The sequence below is a fragment of the Scleropages formosus genome, chromosome 24, assembly GCF_900964775.1.
Source record: "Scleropages formosus chromosome 24, fSclFor1.1, whole genome shotgun sequence".
NCBI lineage: Eukaryota > Metazoa > Chordata > Actinopteri > Osteoglossiformes > Osteoglossidae > Scleropages > Scleropages formosus.
This window is the reverse complement of record NC_041829.1, coordinates 18046826-18069256: the sequence shown is the minus strand read 5'-3', so window position 1 is coordinate 18069256 and position 22431 is coordinate 18046826. Positions and strand designations below refer to the sequence as shown.

General features: G+C 47.4%; 2 protein-coding genes across 3 annotated transcripts in view; both read left to right on the top strand.

Annotated features, from left to right (window-relative positions):
- prkg1 (protein kinase cGMP-dependent 1) overlaps positions 1-10309 on the top strand; it is a 108330-nt gene extending 98021 nt beyond the window's left edge. For both annotated transcript variants that reach the window (XM_018761197.2, XM_018761196.2), the window contains exons 10-18: positions 2991-3087; positions 5139-5278; positions 5816-5905; positions 6587-6728; positions 6864-7027; positions 7483-7605; positions 7697-7759; positions 7877-7943; positions 8570-10309. In XM_018761197.2, coding sequence (XP_018616713.1) covers positions 2991-3087; positions 5139-5278; positions 5816-5905; positions 6587-6728; positions 6864-7027; positions 7483-7605; positions 7697-7759; positions 7877-7943; positions 8570-8668 — 985 coding nt within the window. In that variant the 3' untranslated portion in view covers positions 8669-10309. The remainder of the gene's footprint in view (positions 1-2990; positions 3088-5138; positions 5279-5815; positions 5906-6586; positions 6729-6863; positions 7028-7482; positions 7606-7696; positions 7760-7876; positions 7944-8569) is intronic.
- A 5471-nt stretch (positions 10310-15780) lies between these two features.
- On the top strand, positions 15781-17796 carry dkk1b (dickkopf WNT signaling pathway inhibitor 1b). The gene is made up of 4 exons (XM_018761027.2): positions 15781-16163; positions 16595-16736; positions 16963-17103; positions 17230-17796. The coding sequence occupies exons 1-4, from the start codon at positions 15951-15953 to the stop codon at positions 17481-17483; spliced, it is 750 nt and encodes a 249-aa protein (XP_018616543.1). The 5' UTR covers positions 15781-15950; the 3' UTR covers positions 17484-17796.
- The last annotated feature ends 4635 nt before the right edge of the window (positions 17797-22431 follow it).

The following is a 22431-nucleotide window of genomic DNA, read 5'->3' as shown; positions in this document are numbered from 1 at the left end:
CCAGAGGAAACCCACAGAGGGAACATGCAAACCCCACACAGACTGAGCAGGGATCAAACCCACGTCCTCTCACACCACCCAGGCACTATGAGACAGCAACTCTACTCGCTGTGCCACCGTGCCTCCCGATGGATTTCAGGGCTGCAGACACCTGGCACATGTTGTGGAAAATCTCTACAGTGTCTCGGATCAGCGAGATGCCATTGAGCGCACGCGTCTGTAAACATATCGCCTGTCCGTCCGTGGCTCTTGCATTGCTCCGGTCATGTGACGTCGAGCCTTGGGCGCTCGTTCCTCTTAAGGACTCGCTGAAGACAGGAAGTCAGGTGTCACTTTGCAGGGGGAGCAACCTGGTAACCATGGAGATCGTAAACAAGCTGGCAAACTTTACGCTGTCCAAAAATGGAGGAAGTAGTACAAAATGGGTTCAACGAGTCAGTGATCACGAATCGTGTCCGTGGAGTCATGAAACACCATTAGTTATGGGAGGTTTCCTGACCGTACTCTCTCTATAACAAAATGCTGATATAGCTGATGTCATTGACTTTGTTTATTCCCAAGGTGAAATGTCCGCCGTCAGCATTGCTCACAATGTCACAGCCGCCCGACAATGGCCAGCTTCTGAAACATGACACAGACACAGGTGTACGGTATTTTCCACATGACTCGTGACCAAAGGGTAATGGGTTTGAGTAAGGTTTCCTGCCAGGACAAGTCAAAGCCTATCTCTGGGAGATGCTCTGATGAATGTAGTAATTCCAGTAATTTCCCAGCTCCTGCTGTAGTATTCTTGATCAAGGTGCTTACCTTGAATTGCTCCAGTAAAAACTGCCCAGCTGGGTAAATCATGGGGCAGCAGGCAGCATAGTAGTTAAAGGCCCCTTTAAACTTGGAGGTCCCAGGTTCACATTTTCCCTGCTGCTATAATGCCTCCTGATCAAGGTACTTACTCTGAAAAGCACACACACGCAGTCTGAAACAACTTGTCCCGAGTGGGGTCGCAGCGAGCCGGAGCCTTACCCGGCAATACGGGGCACAAGGCCGGAGGGGGAGGGGACACACCCAGGACGGGACGCCAGTCCATCGCAAGGCACCCCAAGCAGGACTCAAACCCCAGACCCACCGGACTCGGCCAAACCCGCTGTGCCACCGCGCCCCCCCCCCCCTTCACCCTGAAAAGCTACAGTAAAAATGACAGCTGTACAAATAGATATATCATTGTAAGTAACAGTGTAAATTGCTTTGGAGAGAAGCTTCACCTAAATGAATAAATGTAAGAAGTTACTTGTGGGAAAAGTATCAATTAAATAAAGGTAGGCAGACTAGCATATGTTGCATGTCAGCCTGGATAAAGGGAGCCGCTAAATAAACGGTTACTAATAAAGAAGTGCATCCGGGCCAGTCTGTGGCGCCGTAATGTTACGGTATGAGCCGTGTGGGGGCACTGGCCGACCAGGCTTCCCGCTCCTTGGCCTGTCGCCGGTGGTGGCGGGTTGGGGTGGGAGGGGGCAGGTGGCACCGTTGATCTCACCGCGGGAGGCCGACTGAAATCTTGCTCGGCCTAGACTGAAAGAAAGGGCAACACACCCCCCTTGCTCTCTCCGCCGCCGATCTGTCCTTGGCACCCCTGGCAGGACACTTTGGCGGTTGAGGTAGTGTCCTCCAAATACTGGCACGGTCGTCCCCGCTCAGCAATCTCAGACTTAAAACGACTCGGGTGCAGCTGCGATAATTACAAAGGCGGCACTCTCATTCAACAGGTTATGGCAGATGAACGTATGGCCCGCAGTAACAGTAAATGGGTGGTGAAACTCAGCATCGTTTTCAAAGTGTGCAGCCTTAAGGAACAGTTTATTAGTCATTTCTGCGCGAGACATCCAGCAACTTACAGGAAAGCAATTAACGTCTTTGAATACCTGCAACGGTCAGCGATGCCTTTCGGCGTGAACCAAACACCGTTAAACTAGTTGCGCTGGGAGAAGATTTCCACATAGTGGCCTTGGTGTTAAAACATGAGGAGCATTTGAAAATGCTGGCTGGATAAATGGGAAAAAAAAAATGAAAAAGTGAAAAGGAGCATAAAATTTTGGATGAGTTTGAGAAGCTGCTCGCGGCTCAAGGACAATTTTCTTCAGATTGCCATTAAATTCCATTTAAACTACTGTTTTTTGGGTGTGCTGTACTACCAAGATGAACTTTCAGCATCACCCCCGCTGCTAATAATAGCCTTTGACTTCAGCCGGGCAGTATTTGTAGGGGCTGGGGGCTTGCAGGGGATCACACTTGCGCTTTTTTTGGCACGGAAACCTACCCCATGGTCTGTGGCTGCAGGTTCTCTCCAGTACCGCTCGAACGGGCGTGGAGTTCCTTCGCCCTGCCAGCTTCTCCTGCTCGCTCTGGGCTAGACCTGCAGCAGAGCCTGCGAGATCCCTCGGCCTCCCCGAGGAGAAACCGAGCGCCCGTCGCGCCTCTTGGAGTGTTGCATCCTCCGCCCGATGCGCCTCCTTTAGCCTGACTCTCCTTCAGAAAGTTCTTCTTCTGTCTTAGCCCAGGTTGGGTCCGGTAAGCGCAGCGGACAGGTCTTCATGCAGGGAGATCCCAGGGGCTTCGGCGATTCTCTGTCCCGCCTCGTGAGGAGAATCCAGAGCCAGCAAAATGTAAAATGGAAATGGCACCTCCGTCGAAGCTTTAACCGGGAAACGGCGCTGTTGTTTCTGCGCTCCAAAACGAGTATATGAATACAGAGTAGAGCGTGCAGTAGGGCCTGCCGCTGCTCGGAAGGACCAGCGAACTTGTTTACTCAGTTTCGGTCGGACCAAAGAGGCGCGCGAGATGCGCGAGCCGATGCCGATGCCGGTGCCGGTTCCAGTGCGGGAGCACCGGGAGAAGACCGGCAGCCTTCCGTCCCCCCACCCACCCCTGTCCTTCCCCATCACCTACTTCATCCAAACCTCTAAGAAGTTCCCCTTTTTCCACCTTAAAAAATGCAGATACGAAGCGGAGAACGCCTTCTTTTCCAACCTGAAGCTGGCCGACTTCAACATCATCGATACGCTCGGGGTGGGAGGATTCGGCCGCGTGGAACTGGTAAGACGCCCATCGCTTGCTTTCTGCTGTCATTTCTCATCTCTTGTCCTCTAAGCCCTTTGTGATGCATTAGCGCTGCAGGACAAACGGGGGCTTTTGGATATTGGAAATTGCTGTTATGATGACACACGGTACCAGCGAAAAGTGGGAATCCGCGTGCTGGGAACTCGTTTCTGTTCACCATTCATTCAGCCGACGAGTCTCTCCTGCAGAAGTTCCCGGGGATGTCGGACACCGGCGTGTTGCTTTGCTTTCGCTGCACCCTCCGGTTTGTCTCGTACAGGTATCACCCACGGTGTTCCCAAAGTGTCCTCACGCTTCTCACCGGTACTCTAACAGCGTGAATAAAAAGGAAAAAACGTAGGCATCTGAAATTCAGCTTCATTCGCTGAATGCAAACGGTCACGAAAACTGACGCTTCTCAGATGCTGGGATGAACGGAGGGATGTGGGAAATGTTCAGACCAACGCACTTTGCGGTTCGACACACCTACGATCAAATGAAAACCATCACAGGAAAGCTGCTTTACAAGTATGCAAACGCAGTGAGACATATTTTTGTGCCAAGAACTAAAATAAAATCGCTCATGCCCTGCTTTAGCCGTCAGATGCGAGAAGCAAGAACGGGTTCGGTGGTTCCAGGGCTCAAGGTTCAATGTGTTGCATAACGTACCCTGGTAATGAGCTCAATTACACTTTCTGTAGCATCCTGTCAATCTTGAAGCCACAGGAAATAATAATGAATCTCAAGTTTAACACAATGATGGAGTGGTTTTAATTAATGATATATACATATATATTTTTTTTAAATTTTGGCTTTGCTTTTTACTAATTTATATTTTCCTTTTAGAACAGTTACAATTGTCTGTTTGTCAGGACAGGGCATTGACTGATCTTCTAAATTATAAAACTGTTTATACATAAGAAGCTGAGGATAAAAATGTGGATTTGATGTGTTGGTCTTGTTTTCCTGCAATAATTTGGTGCATTTTCAGGTCAGATCTATTTGGGGTAAGTTTCCATGTAGACTAAGCACTGACTAAAATAGTTATGTAGCCTTGTGACAGCACTGGGATTTGTATTTTAAGGAGCTCTTCACATCCTGATTTTTCTTTTTTCCCCCCAATAATGTTTCTGGAATAAAATAGACCAGAATTTAAAAGAGCGAGACGGTGAATCCGAGTGTTACTTATTCCAAGATTCCTCCAGAATTTTCTTGCATGTAAGACAAATCACTTCATATGGTTTCCCAGAAGTGCGGGAAGATATTTCTGCACATTTCATTGTCTGGCCCTGCGATGTGATGACGCAACTGCGTGAAAGTGCTTGGGCTGTACATTTTTTTTCAATAATCCTACTGTTCTGGAATGAAGGAAAGGTTACCAGTGAGCACTAGTCTGAAGATGACTGGAGACTGTCCAGCCACTGGTGCTCACATCATCTACTGCAGTCACGGATGTGCGTTAAATACATTTTGTTTGCTTTTTTTGCTTGTCTTTGTTCACATTTTATTTGCTTCTTGGATGTTGAAAGCGTCTGTGGTGAATCTGCTCCTTGCACAGTTACCAGGGTATGTATGTGACACCGTGATACCCGCAGAATGATGCAATGCAGTCTTTTTCCAGCACAGGAAAAGAGAAGCCCATGGGTTAGCCCTAAAGCGGAATCCCCAACCCGGCTGCCCCGCTCTATTTTAAGCACCGTGGTAAAAACAAGCTGCCTTTTCGCTTCGGCCGCTGGGGTTTGCTGCAGCGTGAGGGGTTGCTAGATAGCAGGGATCAAATGCCACCTCCCACCCCTCAATTACCCAATGTGAAGAATTCGGCTCCCAGCAAGAAGCACCCCGCCGCGTTCAAGGTTATGTATGGACCATGAGTCATAGGAGGCTATTAGGGGAACCAGCGGATCTCCCCAAGGCCGCGGACCTGCCGAGCTCAGCTCCACTCGAATTTACTTGTCCCATGTTTACGCGGCCCGTGATACTGAAGCGGTGTTAAAGTGCAGCGTGAGCACGTTCCATTGCTGAAGCCCTGCGCTGCCCTGCCCTTGCAGGTACAGCTGAAGAGCGATGAGGGGAAGACGTTTGCAATGAAGATCCTGAAGAAGAGGCACATCGTGGACACGCGACAGCAAGAGCACATCCGCTCAGAGAAGCAGATCATGCAGGAAGCCCACTCCGACTTCATTGTCAGGTACATTGCGTTTGCATGCTAGTTGCACCCTGTTGATTTCCTCTTGGAAAAAACTTCTGTTCCAACACGGTTCTTGTATCTCCCCGTTTATTGTGAATCAACGATTTGTGAATCTCAAGGGTAAAACTGCAGAATCCTTCATAAGGTTTCATTTTGCAGAAGCAGTGCACATTAATCGACAGTGGACACTCGGGGATTACAGTTAAAACCTTTTGTGCGGTGAAGACGTGTACATCAGCCGCGCCCCCAGGAGTGGCTGGGACCATAGGCTGATGCTCTGGCCAACACTACAAACAGAATCTCATGGCCAGTGGTTGGCTCTGATTTAACAGGGTCTCTTACTTCATCACATCAGCACTGCAATGTCAGAGAGGCAGTGGAGAAACAATGGAAATCGTACCAGACCTCTGAAATAGAGAACACACATGAATATTTAATGTACTTCCTTGGGGTTAGGATTACCTGTCCAATCTCTAAACACATTTGGCCTTTGGTGCTTTAAGATAAAAGGTCTTTTTTCTGGTTTTGTCCCCCCAGACTGTACCGGACGTTTAAGGACAGCAAGTACCTTTACATGTTGATGGAGGCCTGCCTTGGAGGAGAGCTGTGGACCATTCTTAGGGACAGGTAAGTATCGGGGGACTGAAAAGAGTTGACATAAAACTACTTCTCTGAAACACATCCTCTAGAAATAAAAGAAGAGATGAGTCACTCAAGTGGTTGAGTTCAATGTTCAGTTGATCACTGAGCTTGGCAGGGCAGGGAGTTTCTGGAACCAGTCTGTGGATTTGGTTGATGTGTATGAGCAAATGAGAGTCAAAGAGTTCGTGCACAACCCCACACAGGTCAGCATCCAACAGTCAGGTTGAATCATCCATCTGTAAACCAACCACAGCTGTCCACTGGGTCAGTGCATAGTGCGTATAAACATCCTTTTCCTACTTCACCCTCTTTTCACTTTGTACGTGTTCACAATGTTACCTTAGTCGGCGAAAATATGCAGCAAAAATGCCAAGCTCAGTGATCGAGTGAGCATCAAACATGTCCACCATACTGGGCATGGATGGATGTTAAAAAAGCTTCAGTAAAAACAAACGTCTTTGCGCGCTCCCTTTCTATATTGGGCAACAAAACACTGGTGGTTTGCGAAGGAGTAAAACACCTTGTGCCATGTTTTCTGTGGATCAAAGACGTCATTAAGGCGTAATCTCACTCCATTCTCACTGACTAGACAAGCCCTGACAGGATACCTGACCACACTTGTCATAAATCCCAGGCATTCATTTATTCGTGGGTTCATCTTTGCAGAGGTTCGTTTGAAGACTCTACAACTCGGTTTTACACAGCGTGTGTAGTCGAAGCCTTCGCCTACCTGCATTCCAAAGGAATCATCTACAGAGACCTCAAGCCAGAGAACCTGATTCTGGATCACAGAGGCTATGCCAAGCTGGTGAGTGGATATCCTGCTTCTCAGACTGCATCAAAAACCACGCACGTGTTGCTCTTGGAATTTGCCTTTGCCGGCATGGGGTCAAAGGGCGAGGGGTATACAATGTCCCGAAAACATCTTTGGTTTTTTTCTTAGGTGGATTTTGGATTTGCCAAAAAGATTGGGTTTGGAAAGAAGACCTGGACTTTCTGTGGAACACCAGAGTATGTAGCTCCTGAGATCATCCTGAATAAAGGACATGACATCTCTGCAGACTACTGGTCCCTGGGCATCCTCATGTATGAGCTCCTCACTGGCAGGTATGTGTAAACTTGTCCGTAGTTTCTCAGCAGGCAAAGGGTATCCAAATATCACTTGATAGACCGACAGGCTCCATGTGCATCCAGAGGAAGAGAGCATGATCTGACATGGGCTCATCAAGGCTCTGCGAATGGCTCCTCTGAAATCTAGTGCCGTTTATCGGCGATTATTCGCCATTGTTTGATGGATGCAGAACTCGCTGTGTTGCTCTGCAGATCATCTCCCAAAAGCATTATGAAACTGAAGCTCTCAACTGTCCATCTCCCGCTGCCCTCGAAACCATTTCTTTGTGCTCGAGCCACACCGTGAAGCACTGTCATGCTGCACCTCCGCACTTGAGTGATTTGGGCAGAGCAGCCGAGCTGCGGAACACCTGCGAGGGTTGCCTTCTGTCTGGGCAGGTACGGCAGCTGGATGAAGTAATATTTATGCTTTATTGTCTTTTGTTTTTTAGCCCTCCGTTCTCAGGCCCAGATCCAATGAAAACTTACAATATAATCCTGAGAGGTATTGACATGATTGAATTTCCAAAGAAGATCACCAAAAACGCAGCCAACCTCATAAAGAAACTGTGCAGGTGAGTCTCGACAAGAACATTTTCTGTGCTAATTCCCGTGGTTTCGACATTATTGCATGGACTCACTGGATGCACTGGTGCTCAATTTCAGGGACAACCCTTCAGAAAGGCTGGGCAACTTAAAAAATGGCGTCAAAGACATCCAGAAGCACAAGTAAGTGACGGCTGAGCAGGAGGCTTAGCGGTGAGCGTGTGATGTTGGCGAGAGATGAGCGTGAGAGAAACGGCAGATTCCAGCCCTCCATTAAGAGTCGGTTCTGTTGGATCCTAGGTGGTTTGAAGGCTTTAACTGGGAAGGATTACGCAAAGGAACTCTGACACCCCCTATCATTCCCAGTGTAAGTACAGGCTTTGCCTTCCGAATCCCTCTGTTCCTGAAAAACGTTCAAGATTAATGTTCTCAAAGCAGATTATAGAGCTTCGGTTGAAGCAGAAGCATGTAAGGCATCAGGGCATGTCTGCATGTGCTCCGAGGCCTCCGTTAAAATGCAGAAATATTTATTTATCAGACTCCTGGTTGCTATTGCCACCATTTTTAAACATTTTTTTTGGAAATGAAGGTACGTCAGACACTTTCCTCCACAGCGACTTCCAATGAACTCTATGTAGTGTTATCAGCCCACACACCTTATTCACTGCTAGATACACTACTTACAATGGGTCACTCATCCATACATCAGTGGAACACACACACACACTGGGGGGGAACCTGGACAGCATGTCTTTGAACTGTGGCAGGAAACCAGAGCACCCGGAGGAAACCCACACAGGGAGAACATGCAAACTCCACCCAGACTGAGCAGGGATCGAACCCACATCCTCTAGCACCACCCATGCTCTGTGAGACAGCAGTGCTACTCGCTGTGCCACCCATCATGTGACATGTGTATAGTTTGAGTTGTCCAGCTGCTCAGTAACAGCTGACCAACGGTCAAGTCACTAATGAAAGGTCTTTGTTGACCAGGTCACGTCACCGACCGACACGAGCAACTTTGACAGTTTCCCGGAAGACAACGATGACCCACCTCCGGACGATAACTCCGGCTGGGACACCGATTTTTAACCACAATCCTCCATGACGTGAACCGGCTTCCGTGTTGCGGCGCTGACGCGTGTCGTCTTCGGGGAGGAATGATTTCGTAACAAAACGCCGAGAAGCTGTAAAAAAAGGAGGACGGAGGAAGGGAAGGAGTTGAGCTCTGGGTCACCGAAATGCCTTTGCCGATGCCGCTCGAGTGGATGACGTGGCGCCGAGGCCTGACGGTTCGGTTACGGCGTTCCGTCGCTGCACGTGCAGCCGTGCTGAAGCAGGTCTGGAGCTGAACCTCACAGAGAATTCAAAAAAAAAAAAAAGAAAACATTGACGACAGTTTGTGGTTTTTTTTGTTGCCACAGATTCTCCAGTGCCGTTCTTGTTCTTCTAGGATCCGTGTTTTCTTTTCTGAGTGGGATAGCCACGTACGGAAAGACAGAGCCCTGCTCTGCGTTCTGCCTTTCATCCAGCTGTTTCGAGGACATCTGGCGTCCTCGGCTATCCCGACGCTGCTGTCCTGGCAGTCAGAGACCGCCGTCTTTTTAGTCCTCTGGAGTGAACAGGACCACAGATCCGCAAAACTCCCGTCTGAGTCACTTTCCAAAGTGCTCACCGTACTTCTGAATGTTACTTCAAAGTCAAATTAAATGGTAAAGTAGCACATACATCATGTATATGTATATATTGCATATATATTCCGAGACACACACACACACACACACACACATATATGTACCAATATTTACACAGTTTAACTTAGAAGCACAAGTGTTTCGTTCTTCTTGTAAAACCTGAAAACACGTGCATCAGCTTTTGGCCACACTTTTCCCACGAAGCTCAAGCGTTTGTATTCCACACTGTCTCCCGTCAGCACTGATTTGCGAGCTTACGCGTTCCATTTGCGTTACGTTACGAAGCCGAGCTCTTGAAAGGCTTAACAATTGAAGCCGTTGTTCTGAAAGAAGGGAAACGGAACTGATGCTCCCTGGTCTGCTCTGTAACCTCGGGAGAGAGTAACACTTCGGTCATCTTGTCGGGTATTTTAATTTGTATCGTTTATAGAGCCGCTCACTCGTTATGAGATGTGAATCCTTGCCTTAAATGAGACATATCCAGTATACAGGTAATGCACTCTTTGAACCACCAGGGGGCACAGTGTCATAGGCTTTCACGACCTGCAGAAGATTGACCAATCAATCACCCCGTATACATGTCTTCAAAATACACCTGATCGACGACTAAGTAATTCGACGCAGCCGAACTCAGCCCTCCTGAGTCTAAAATCACAGTTCTACACTTCTTATGACAAGCTAGCGCAGATATTCACGCTCAAATGTTGCCACTCTTCACATTCAAATGACTGTACCACACGTCGCTGGATAAACAAATAGAGAAATCTTATTTATTGCTAGGACCAGAGGTTAATATTTGTGTAAATAAATATTTAGTGCTAATATTTTGTGATACATGTACAACTTTGAATTGTTAAAGTATATTAGCTTTAGTTTTGTTTGACGCAAAGTGTGCTGTCCTTGACTTTATTGAAACAGACTTGAATGATCTCCTGGCGTTGATCATCAGACTGATGACTGTAAGCTCCCTCTCTCTACTTTAACTGTACACGGCAGTCTGGCATAGTTGCAAGTGCCTTAAATCAATGGCATCCAAAAATAACCTAAAGATTTGTCCAATGCTGCATGACAAAGCCAAACACCTCGATTTGTTGCCCCCGTTTCCTGGCTTGCTGCTTTTTTATTGTTCCGCTATTTATATGCCTTTTCTTACAATAAAACCTCAACTTTGAAAGGACTCGGCGTGACCCCGCTTCGTTCCTGCGGCCCAGCTGCGAGACGCGCTTCGCCGTGGGCCGTCTCTGTGAAAAGTCAACAATGGCACACAGTTCATGCGAAGAGCGCACGAGTGTTCGTACCACTGCGTTCCTTCTGCGCTGGGTGGTCCCTTTTGGGGGGGCCACCCCACACGTGCACCAGTAATGTAAGTTACGGGGGGGCAGCATGGGTGGTAAGAATCAGAACCAGAAATGGAGACAACTCCACACAGTCACTTTGGGGGGGGGGGTAGTATATATAATAAGTAGTTGATTGTTAATCGATAAGTATAAATTTAAAAAAAAAAAAAAAAAACCTTTATAATTGTGATAAATCAATTCCTCTGCTTCTCAACACCATCCAAGATCCTAGGACACATCATACGTTGCCAAAATCAGTGCTGTGGAGTCGGAAACAATTATTGGGTTACTGGAGTCGGTAAAAATGTACCATATATGCTGGCGCGTAAGTCAACACTCAAAAATTAGAGGTGTAATATAGGTTTAGGCCGATATTCGCCAGATAAGTAAGTCGACCCCCAAAATAATGTGCAACTTTTGGGCAGTGCAGTGGAGTCGGAAGCAATTAGTGGGTTGCTGGAGTCTGCGTCGAAGGTTTTGTGCACCGACTCCACAGCCCTGGCCAAAACGATGGAAATGAAAAATTCAACATCGTCGACCACGTTGCTCACCGGCGCTAATTTGACCGACCTGCTGAAATGTCCAGAAGGGCGGAGGGGATTCCCTGCACTGTTGTGAGACGAGTTGTCCTCTCACTGAGCAAAGCCAGTTCTTGCCATGGGAGGTGTCCAGGGGGTGACCATTGACTCCATGTCAAGGAGGACACTTGGAGGCCTCATGGCCGTTTAACAAGTACCTTTACATTGAAAGGCTTTAACTCACAAATGAACCATGACGCCCTCGCTGAGATTAAAAGGTTCTCCTGGAAAGATGGCAGTTAACATAAAAATCAGAGCAGCTACTCATCCCAAATGTGATCCTTTCCTTCTGCAGAGGAAACACAATCAATCAGCTCTCACCGGCAACTTTGTGTAAAAGACTTTCCCTCTTAAAGGGCTTCTAAAATCCCACGTGGCCCCCAAGTGTCCTCGTGAACATCGAGCCGTTGCTCGTCCCGCTCGTTCCAAACCCTGGTGCCGCAAGGTGCAACGTGTGCCGGGGTCCTGACCCTTTGACTCGATGAGAAGACGGCAACGGCACAATCGGAAAAGTACTGTAAGTAAGTACTTTGGTGCTCACGGAAGACAAGTGAACACAAGTACCCAGTACTGGATGCTTATTACCTTTTTAAATTACATTTTCAACATACAAGAAAAAGGACAAAACTGGAATAAACTGCTGGGAGTTGCCATTAAAACTGTTTTTCTATCTGCAGCACCTTTTTTTTTTTTTTTTTTTTTTTTAAAATCCTGTGGACTTGCTTCCTGTAATGTCCTCAAATCACAAATAAATACAAGCTAAACACAGTCAAATTTATTTCCTCCAAAGCAGCTTACAGTGTTAATTTACTTACAATTATTTACCCATTTATACGGCTGGGTAATTTTACTGGAGTAATTTAGGGTAAATACCTCGCTCAAGGGTACTACAGTAGCAGGTGGGGTTTGAACCGACGACCTGGAACACATTTATCTGGAGCTCACAGTAATAAGAGTGTTAGTGGTTATGTTCCAGCCGAATTTTTGAGTTTCAACCACCAGACTGTGTCCCCTGTGGGCACATTCATTGATCCCCATGAGCGTCAGGGCTCCAGATGTGAGACCTCGCTCCTCCCCGAGCCTCGTCCTACGCCACAGACAGGTCAAAATCGGGTAAAATAAAATTTTAAAATAAACTAATTTATAAAACAATCTCATTAGTACCTGCAAATAAATTTTGCGCTGACTTTCACTTTTAGGTAATAAACAATCCATCAATCCACGGTACAAAACCTGAAAGCACACGTAAGCAGCCAACAATTTTTACAGAACATATATATAATCAAACAGTAGATTTTGGACCAGTTTAGCGTTAGTTATGTATTTCGATGCAGGGGTTGCTATTTTACCCTGGTTTAATTCCCATAGTTACATATAAAACTTATTACTATCTTTTTCCTAGACCAGAAAGCAATTAGGAGATGAGAATGCCTGACCTAGTCCGTGTTCGTGCGAAGCGGATGATATGGAATGTGCAAAATGTGGCAACGCTCTTGGCTCATATTAATAGGACTCCGGCTGCAATTAGTGCAACAAAAGCTTAGTTCTTTATTCATCTTCAAACAGCGGAGCGCACAGCAGCGTGCCCATGTATCAACACAGAAACAAGTTCGTACTGGAGATCACCCCCCCCCCCCCGCACACTGCTAACGCGTTGGGCCTACGTTGTTCCGGCCCACGCACAACTGTGGCATTTTCACTATGCTTTACACTCAAAGGTTACTTCGTACTCCGTTACAGAGGGATGAGCCACACAACTCAGTTGCACAAAATGTTTTGCACAAAGTTCAGTCTTTAGCCAAAATCCCTGTGTATGTCCCAGGTTCACGGGTTCGAATCCCTGCTCGGGCTGCTGCACCCTGAGCAAGGCTGTTATGTGGAAATGTGTTTGAATTCTTGGTTTCTGAGAGGGCTTGGGGAGGTATTGATGCCTTGATTTATGTAAAATGTTCCATGATTATTCTTTTTTTTTTTTTAATTGAGCAGTATAATGCGAATCATGTTATGGGTGGACATTTTTGTCAATGCAAAGTTTTTACAAGTAGGGAAATGTATTTAATTCTATGCTGGTTTTAAGGGGAAAAATAGATTTTTAAACAATAAATAAAAAAAAAGAGTTAAAGACAACTGTAAAAGTAAAAAAGCATGAAAAGGGCACTTACCTTGAATTAGTAAAAATGCTCTGCTATACAAGTGAATAGCTCAAAGTAACAAAAGCATAAAATAACCTTGGATAAAAGAAGTCAGGCAAATAAAATATTAAAACAAAGGATCTCAACGTTTTCCATGCCACGGACCACTTTAAGAAACTCACGAAAGGTGCAAGAGAAACGATAAGAAATAAATAAATAGCGAGGAAATGTTGCAGTGATTTTCAAGAGCTTCGCTTTGAGAAAAGCAAATTAAAGGAGATACCCACGTCGGCCGCTAGGTGGAGCAGTGAGCGCACGCGTCTCGCTAACGACTCGCCAGTGGTTTAAACCTGAAAGTAAATACCAAAAGTTGCACGTTTACATTCCACCTCACGGAAACCTACATGTAAGTAGTCCGATTTTTCACACCATGCGTGGATTAAGGTGGCAAACGGGGTATTTCGAGAAGAACAAGAAGATCACCCAGCATTCAATTTTTTTTTTTTTTTTTTTTTAATATTTCTACTTGCTTGCGCACAGACAGAGTTGGAAAAAGGCGCAGAAAGGCGCGCAAACGGACTGTTTGTTGAGATGCCATGGCTGCCCTGGTCCGATGAAGACATGCGGCTTGTGCTCCGTTTGATGTCCCCTCCATCAAAGGCTCCGTCACACACGCTTCATTTTACAGCACTGCAGGCCCGCGATGTACTATTAAAACAGCGCCAAAGGGCCCCGAAAGCGCCCATGAATGCCGTCAATTCACGCTCAATGAAGTGTATTGAACGTTTGTCTTGTAGCTCCTATTAGAACCCACCTCTGTAAACAGCATCAAAGCCTTTCTATCTGGAAGGTTATCAGAAGTATTTGGCAGACATGAGCTTGGAAACTGTTAAATCATCCGAGTGTTAGGCGCCTGCGAACATGTGACCCCCAGAATTCGCAAACCGAACACCATTCCCCCCCAAAAAAAAATAAATAAATAAATAAAAAAGGAAAATGCATCACATGCTCAGTGGATTAAATGTTTTCACTTGCTTGGCCCTTTGTGCGTTTTGCTTTTCTTTTAAATTGCATTGATTATTAATTGATCTTCCTCAGCAGGGCCCCTCATCACATCCTGGGGGGGGGGGGGGGGGGGGTATGAGGTTATTCCTCTAAAGAAAAGTTTCTAACGGGAATTAAGTTTACAGCTGTTCTGTGTGCAGAGACATTGGAGCTCATCGACTTAGGCGCTAGGAATAAAACAATTTGTGAGTGTGTGTGTGTGTGTATTGCGTTTCTTTAGTTCGTTCAACTGGAATTCCGAGTAGACGTTAATAATACGTAAGCACGTGTCAAACGAGGTTGGGAATCAATCGAACAGGTTTGTACAGAAATATTCTGCGTCTGCAAGGAGCGCCAAATAGCGCAAAATCACGGTTTATACATTTTCGGGTTTCAATTCAGTCTGTGGCGCGTCAGCGGCATCACCATCATCAGCGTTTACCATTGTTTTTCTGCATACCCATAAACTTATTTAATTTACAATTTATTCCACAATAATGAAGGGGTGCAGACCCCAGCATCACCCGGATTTGATTAAAAAAAAAATGTCTAATTGTTTTATTGCTCACAGCTGAAGTTCAGAGGGACCGATTTTTGGGTTCTTAATCCTCAGTGCTAATCACTCCATATTTGTTTTAAAGCATTTAGCCTGGATGATAATTAATTCTGCAAACTTTTTTTTTTTTTTTTTACTTCCACTTATTTGCATATCTGCCTTTGATCTGCCCCGCTTGTTTAGTCAAGTGCATTTCAAAGGCCCCCCCCCTCCCCCTTACAATTGCTTATCAAATGGAGCTAATGGACCGAAAATAACCCGAATAACCATCCATTAGAACTGGTTTACGTGTCCCGTTATTCGGCGCCACATGACGCCTTTCAAGTATTTCAGTGCAGGAACGTAGTAGAGCGCAATATTGACAATATTGACAACATTCACATTCTGCCTCGGATGCCATTCCTAGGAGATGCGGTGTCTCTTTTGGGCGCCTTTTCCCCCCATGTAACATGTGCACGTGCTGCTGCAGCGCTGTTGACTGTAAATGAAGGAGCAAATGCCATAAGCTCCCCAGGAGCCGCAACGGTTTCCAGCGACATCCTTTAAATCCCGAGTAAAGCCCGCATTAGAGGGCGACGTCTCTCCCCGCGTGTGTTTGATGCGAGGCTCGGCAGGACTCACTTGACAATCGCGCGCGCACGCACACAACACACACACACACACACACACACACACACACCACACACACACGCTGTGAAACCCTAGGATGGGAACTGCCTTCCAGAGCGTCATGCGCTGCGACCCTTTGAAATTTCATCCACCCCCTTTTGTTGCACATCGCCGGGGGCGGGAATGCAAACAGCCGCACGTGTATAAATCCAGCACGAGGGCGCCTGGGCTCTCAGAGGAGTCGGTGGGGGGGAAACGAGTCCGTGTTCGGCGCGGCGAGCTGCTCGCTTCCCAACGGATATTATAGCCGAGCGCCCGCGCGCACCAGCAGCACCAGCAGCACCAGCAGCAGCAGCAGCAGCAGCAGCAGCACACGTCGTCCGCATCATCTGTCCATCTCATCTGTCCGCATCATCGCGCAGCCATGCAGCCCGTGCCCGCGAACTCGCTCGTCGCCCTCTGGCTCGCCCTCTTGGGCTACATCCAGGGCAGCTGTGGCGCCGCCGTCCCGCACAAGTCCAACGCCATCAAGAGCGTCCCCGCGGGGGGCGCGCAGCCCGTCAGCGCCGCTCCCGACATCCTGCTGCTTTTTGACAGCGGCAGCGTGAACGTGGCGGTGGACGGAGTCCAGCTCCAGGTAGGGGGGACAAGGATCGGAAGGAGTCAGGAGTGCCAGCAAATAGACCGCACACCGAGCTTACAGATGCGCAGCAATGTATATAACTAAGGGTGTATAGGCAGTGTGAGAGAACAAAGTAAGTAGGATCATGCAGAACAAAGTGTATAATAGTAGATAGTGTAAGAGAACAAAGTACATGATGTAGGAGGATCTTTGCCGTTGCTTATAATACGGAGGACAGAGGAGTGTTTGCTCAGTGACAGTGAAACGTGGGGAACCAGCCGCCTCGTGCCGTGTCTCTACTGTATCACGCAGTAATTGACTGCTGTACATCGATACATGATTATGTGTCAACTTGTCAAGTGGATTTGGATGAAGTGGCGGCTCGCGTTTTCAAACTCGCTTTTAGGGAAGCTAACGTGCCGATTTGTGTCTCTGAACGAACGAAGCCCGTGAGCTGCACGAGCGACCACGAGTGCGCCGAGGACGAGTTCTGCTACGGCTCGCGCGGCGCCTGTGTGCCCTGCAGGAAGCGCAAGAAGCGCTGCGTCCGGGACGCCGTCTGTTGCCCTGGAAACTACTGCAGCAACGGTGAGCGCCGCTCGGATGCTGCGGGAACCCCGCGCACAAAGTGCACGGCCTTGGTAGTAGAGATCAAGGGGATCTGGGTGACTTTATTAACCCAGAGGAGGTGCCCCATGGGGGGTGGGGTGGGGTGGGGTGGGGTGGGGGTGTACCTTGAACCTTGTCTCAGGCTGATGCGCGGACGCCCCTTGCGTTTCCACGTGGCTTCGTTAACGGGATGACTTTGTTTCAGGGGTGTGTACGCCCATCGACTTCGACACCACGCACGGAGCTGGAACGGACGCGGTTTTGCTGGACTCCTTCGGGCACGAGAACAGCACTTCGGTACCGCAGTCCAAACAGCCCGCTCCCGGACGCCCGCAGTCGCTCAAAGGTACGCTCTGAAAAGTGCACGCGCGCCGAAAGTTGAGTTTACCACGGATCGCCCGTGCAGCACGCTGATGACCCGTGCATCTCGCTCCTCTTCTAACAACTTATTCTCGCTCACCTGTTCCTCCAGGTCAGGAAGGAGACCTCTGCCTGAGGTCAACAGACTGCTCAGAAGGTCTGTGCTGCGCACGCCATTTTTGGTCCAAGATCTGCAAGCCCGTCTTGTCGGAGGGACAGGTGTGCACCAAGCACAAGCGAAAAGGCACCCATAACCTGGAGCTCTTCCAGCGCTGTGACTGCGCCGACGGCCTCAGCTGCCGAACGCAGAAGGGCGACCCCAGCAGCAACTCTTCTCGAAGTCTTCACACCTGCCAAAGGCACTGAGCTGTGGCCGAAAGCCAACGTCCCAAGGATGGTTTTCTAATGCCCCCTGGACTCAAGGGACTTATTTTGGTCTGTTTCTGAAGAACCATTTTTGAAGTGCTGAAGATGGAGTTTGCATCGAATACTCTGTTTGTTTTTTTGTTTTTCCCCCCAACTTTATCCTTCAAAATAGCAGAGTAGCTTTTGTTTCTCTTATGGAACTTGAGTGTCAACACTGATTGCAGTAAATTACTGTATTGTAAATACCGTACTGGAAAGTGGCACTTATCTCCACCGAGTTTTGCCGTCAACTATTCCGAGGAGGTGCTGCATGCTGCCATACCGTTTTTAAAGTTATTAACAGTTCTCTATATTTAGAATCTGATATAAATGTATATATTTTTATTTGAAATAAAGAATGTAAAGATATTTAAAGTGTTATTAAATCAAGAGATACTACGTCCTGAGTGTGTCATCTTTGTAGAGAATTTGCACTGATCTGCTACATGAGGTCACTATTATATACAGATGCGTGTGGTATGGTAAAAAACATGGGGAAACAGCGCAGAAACAGGCTATACTGAGTACTCTGACCTAGGCAGTATTCTTCCGTCAAAATTCACCATAATTTTAATTTTTGGGATGACGGCACAGATTGGTGGTCCACATATGAGCAGTACAAGGTTCAGTTTATCACAGCGCTGGGCTTCATTACACCAGCTTCACGTTAACATGGTTGCACTGGATCTTTATGCAAGTTCTCCTTGCTTTACTTGATGTCAGCTGGTGCTCCAGCCCCTTGGCAGTCCACCATATGGCTTTTTTTTTTTTTTTTTTTGCTGTGCTACACGTTGAGAAGGAGCAGCTCTCAGGTGAGAGGTCCGTACAACAGAGTCCTACCGGCTGAAACCTCAGTGCTCTTTCCCTGGAGACACCATATGGCCCAGCATATGGTGCAGAGTCCTGCCAGTTCCTATTTTATATTCTCTATAAAAGCTGTTCTTGCCCTGAGCAATCGGACACCTGACGTTATCAGGATGGATTTTGACGGACACGTATCGAATGGGGTCTTGGATAACTGATGTTATCAATACTGGCGTTCTCCTTATACTGAAATTCCAGTGTGAAACACCTAAGAATCTTAGCAACTATGAAGTTTTTCTAGTTGGAAATGCTTGGACTGCACAGATGAAAGTACATTTTCAGAAGTGCCCGTTTTACAGCTCAGCTGTTCCACCAGCATCTTCTCGATGTCAGGAAGTTCAAAAAGCACAAACCCAAGCGCGACAAAACACTGTACATTTAAATGGCCGAAAGAGTAAATAGCTGAGATTGTTTTGCATCAACGTCCCCTTAGTTAGGAATGTACTGCTGGAGTCCCACAGCACTACCTCTTCGAAGTAATTAGAAACCCCACAGCTGAAGTCCCTACTTCAAGCTGTCAAGTGAAACAAAGCAGAGGGGTAGGAATTTCAAAGCACAGGATATACAGTTTGTGATTGTCCTCTTCCCCTAAATGTGCTTCATCCAGCACCACAGAGGTCCCCACTGCCTCCTGCCCACCCCCCCACCCCCCAGCCAGCTTTTGTCCATTCCGTCAACAACGGCAAGACCCAAAACATCTGTGGGAGGAATCTCAAACAGCACAATAGTGCAGGAGAAACCTGAAACCACCTGTTAGACATACTGTAAAGAGGATAACTCTTTGGAGGGAAAACAGATAAAGGCATAGGCATCTTTGGGATTCCAAGGCTGGACTTGGCGATTTGACCCGCCTCGCTTAACGGGAGGCAAGAGTTACTGGAACCTGGATTTGTAAGGTATTCGCTCGTAACCAAGTCATCAACATGGGTCTTTAAGGACTGATCCAGATTTTGCAATAGGCGAAATAAAGCAGGATATCGGTCTGCTGGGGCAGATAAAGTATGTGGAAATAGTTACAGCTGACCTGAAAGGCCTCATTTATAGCAGTAAGCGCTTCAAGACGCATGAGAACTTCTGCTAAACAAAATTCAAATAAGTCATAAAAACAGGCTATAGAACGCACAAGAGCTTTAATACCGATTTCCTTACAATAAGGAGCCTGATAAATTGTTCGTGCAGTTGACAATCAGCTGTGTTTAGGAGAAAGCATACGAAATAATAAGGGTGCGGGATGTGCAGTGGCAATTTAGGGTTTATGGGATGTTCCGAAGTCGGCAGTTGGGTGACAGCTGGCCGGAGCTGTGTGAAGGAATCGACGGCGGTGCAAATACCTACTATGTGACCGTGGAGTCACCCGTCTGCCAGCGCTGCTGACTTCAGCATCCAAGTACTTTGGTATCAGTCAGGCTTCCGTACCGCGGCCGACTGCAAGATGGGAGAGGTGCAGCGTGGGAAACCTGCTAGCTGAGTGGCATCGCCTCAGTTCTGAATGAAATGCAACATGGAGTTACATTACATTTTTTTTTAATTTATCAGGTGCTCTTCTCTAAAGACACATCCAACGAACTCTATGTAGTGTTATCAGCCCACACACCTTATTCACCGCGGTGACTTACACTGCTAGATACACTACTTACACTAGGTCACTCCTCCATACATCAGTGGAACCCACACACTCTCTCTGTGACTCATACACTATGGGGGAACCTGAACAGCATGTCTTTGGACTGTGGGAGGAAACCAGAGCACCCGGAGGAAACCCACGCAGACCGGGGGAGAACGTGCGAACTTGACTTGGCTCGTACCCGTGGTTCTTTCACAAAATCGAAAGAAAAATGACAAACGCTAAAGGCAAGACTAAAGATGTGTGACAGCCACGTGACCGAAATGTACCAAAAATGCACAATTTTTTCATCACAGGAAGCACCAGAGGTGCTTTCTGAAATCCCAGTAGAGCACGGTAAACGGCACTCGAACCTCAAACGGCGTGAAAGCACGCATCGCAGCGCTGCGAAACGTTCACGACAGGAGCGCCTCCTGTCTCCCGATGACCTGCTGCGCTGCGGCAACGGCCCTCAAAAGCTCCCGTCTACTCGGGCAAGGTGGCATCTACTCTGGCGCTCTGTCCGTCCTTTCATGTCGGCGAGGACGCAGAGTAAGCAGACAGACCTTTTAATGGGGACACGCGATCTGTAATCACACACCTAGCAAAAAAAAAAGTTATGACACTGTAATAGAGAACATAAAAGCTCGCAGATTTCTATCAAACACAAAGAGGGAATAATAAGCTGGTATCATCTGCTAGCCGATAGCCTTTCTTCTTATCTGAACCTTTGGTGTTCCTGGCTAACTTCTAATTGGACCTCACTTCTCTTAAAGTGGGTTAAAATGCACAGATGTCCCAGGCTGTAATTACTTTATTTTTGCAGAACCAGAAGCAGGTGCAAAACATGAAGGATCCTATATTGCCTTTTTTGGTCATGTCATGCAAGTGTTAAACTCAGACTGCATGACTTGGTTTAGCCCATTTCCAGCACTTCATTAACTGTCATGTCATATAAAATGAGGATGTAACACAGCACATGCCTTTAATTTGGGCAGGTGGATAATTACCGGTAGGTGGAACCGAGATTGGCGCCTATAACTTGCGTACGGAGATGCGCGTCTGATGTCTGAATCAAAAGGGATGAAAAAGGAAACGGCGAACGAAGAGGACGTCGGCGACGACGCGAACGAGGTGTACTCTCACTTACTAAATCTCATTCTGCTACTTAATAAACTTTTTTTTTTTGCCTTGAAATTAAATATGGAAAATTATTTCTGAGCTATTCCAGGAACAGCGACATTCTCCAGACTTAAGTTTTCAGGCCTTACATGTATAATCATTTGTTTCAGCCAAACCTCAGGAGAAGAAAAAAAAAAAAAAAAAACGTATTTATGCTTTTTCCGGTATTTCAAAATGTAAACTATTTACATTTTCAGCTACACGGGTGATTCTGAACTCCAGAATCAAAATCCATAAACCTGTACGCGAGGGAGCAACTGGCAGAAACGCAACGCGCTGGCGGTACCCATGGGCGCCCGCTCTGGCACGCTTCACTACAAATCATCTGCATGTAATGTCACAAAAAGCACAAACAGCGGAGGGTTTTATCAGGTCATCGGGTTGCGTTTCCTCCAGTTTATGCGTAAGATTCTGGGAAAAAATGCGAGAAAAGCCATTCTATGCGAGCACAAGCCAGCGCTGTGTGGTCTCGCGCTAGTTCACCTGTACATTTATGGGACGTTTTTCTCCAAAGCAACTTACAGTGTTTATCAACCCACAGTTATTCATCCATTTATACAGTTGGGTCATTTTACCGGAGCAAATTAGGGTAAGTACCTTACTCAAGGATATGACAACCAGGTGGCACAGCGGCACAGCGCGTAGCGCTGCTGCCTCACAGTGCCTGGGTGGTGCGAGAGGACGTGGGTTTGATCCCTGCTCAGTCTGTGTGGAGTTTGCATGTTTTCTGGGTGCTCTGGTTTCCTCCCACACTCCAAAGAGATGCTGTTCAGGTTCACCACAGTGTGTGTGTGTGTGTGTGACAGAGAGAGTATGTTCCACTGATGTAGGGATGAGTGACCCAGTGTAAGTCACTTTGGGGAAAAGTGTCTGTTAAATAAATGTAATGTAAAGCTGGATTCGAACCTGCAACCGCTGGATCCAAAGGCAGCAGCTCTAACTGCTACATTACCAACTGCCACAATAATGGCTCAGATGGATTCCTGGAGCTCTTAGAGGGCAGGTAGGCTGCAGGGACCTTCGGGGGCGGTGAGGAGAGCGAGACACGGTGCCACCATCCAACCTTTTCCAGGCCTGATGAGCGACTGCCCTGCCTGAAAATTACAGGCGGGAAGATCCCACTTTAATGACGGCAGGCGTCACGGGCTGCAGGCGCGGGAGCAGCCGTGGGCCGTTTTCCCCCCTCGCACGCGGGGCTCCGCGGGAGCGGACATCTGTCCGAGGGATCGGCGGGCGAGCGGCTTGTCGCGAGAGCCACCC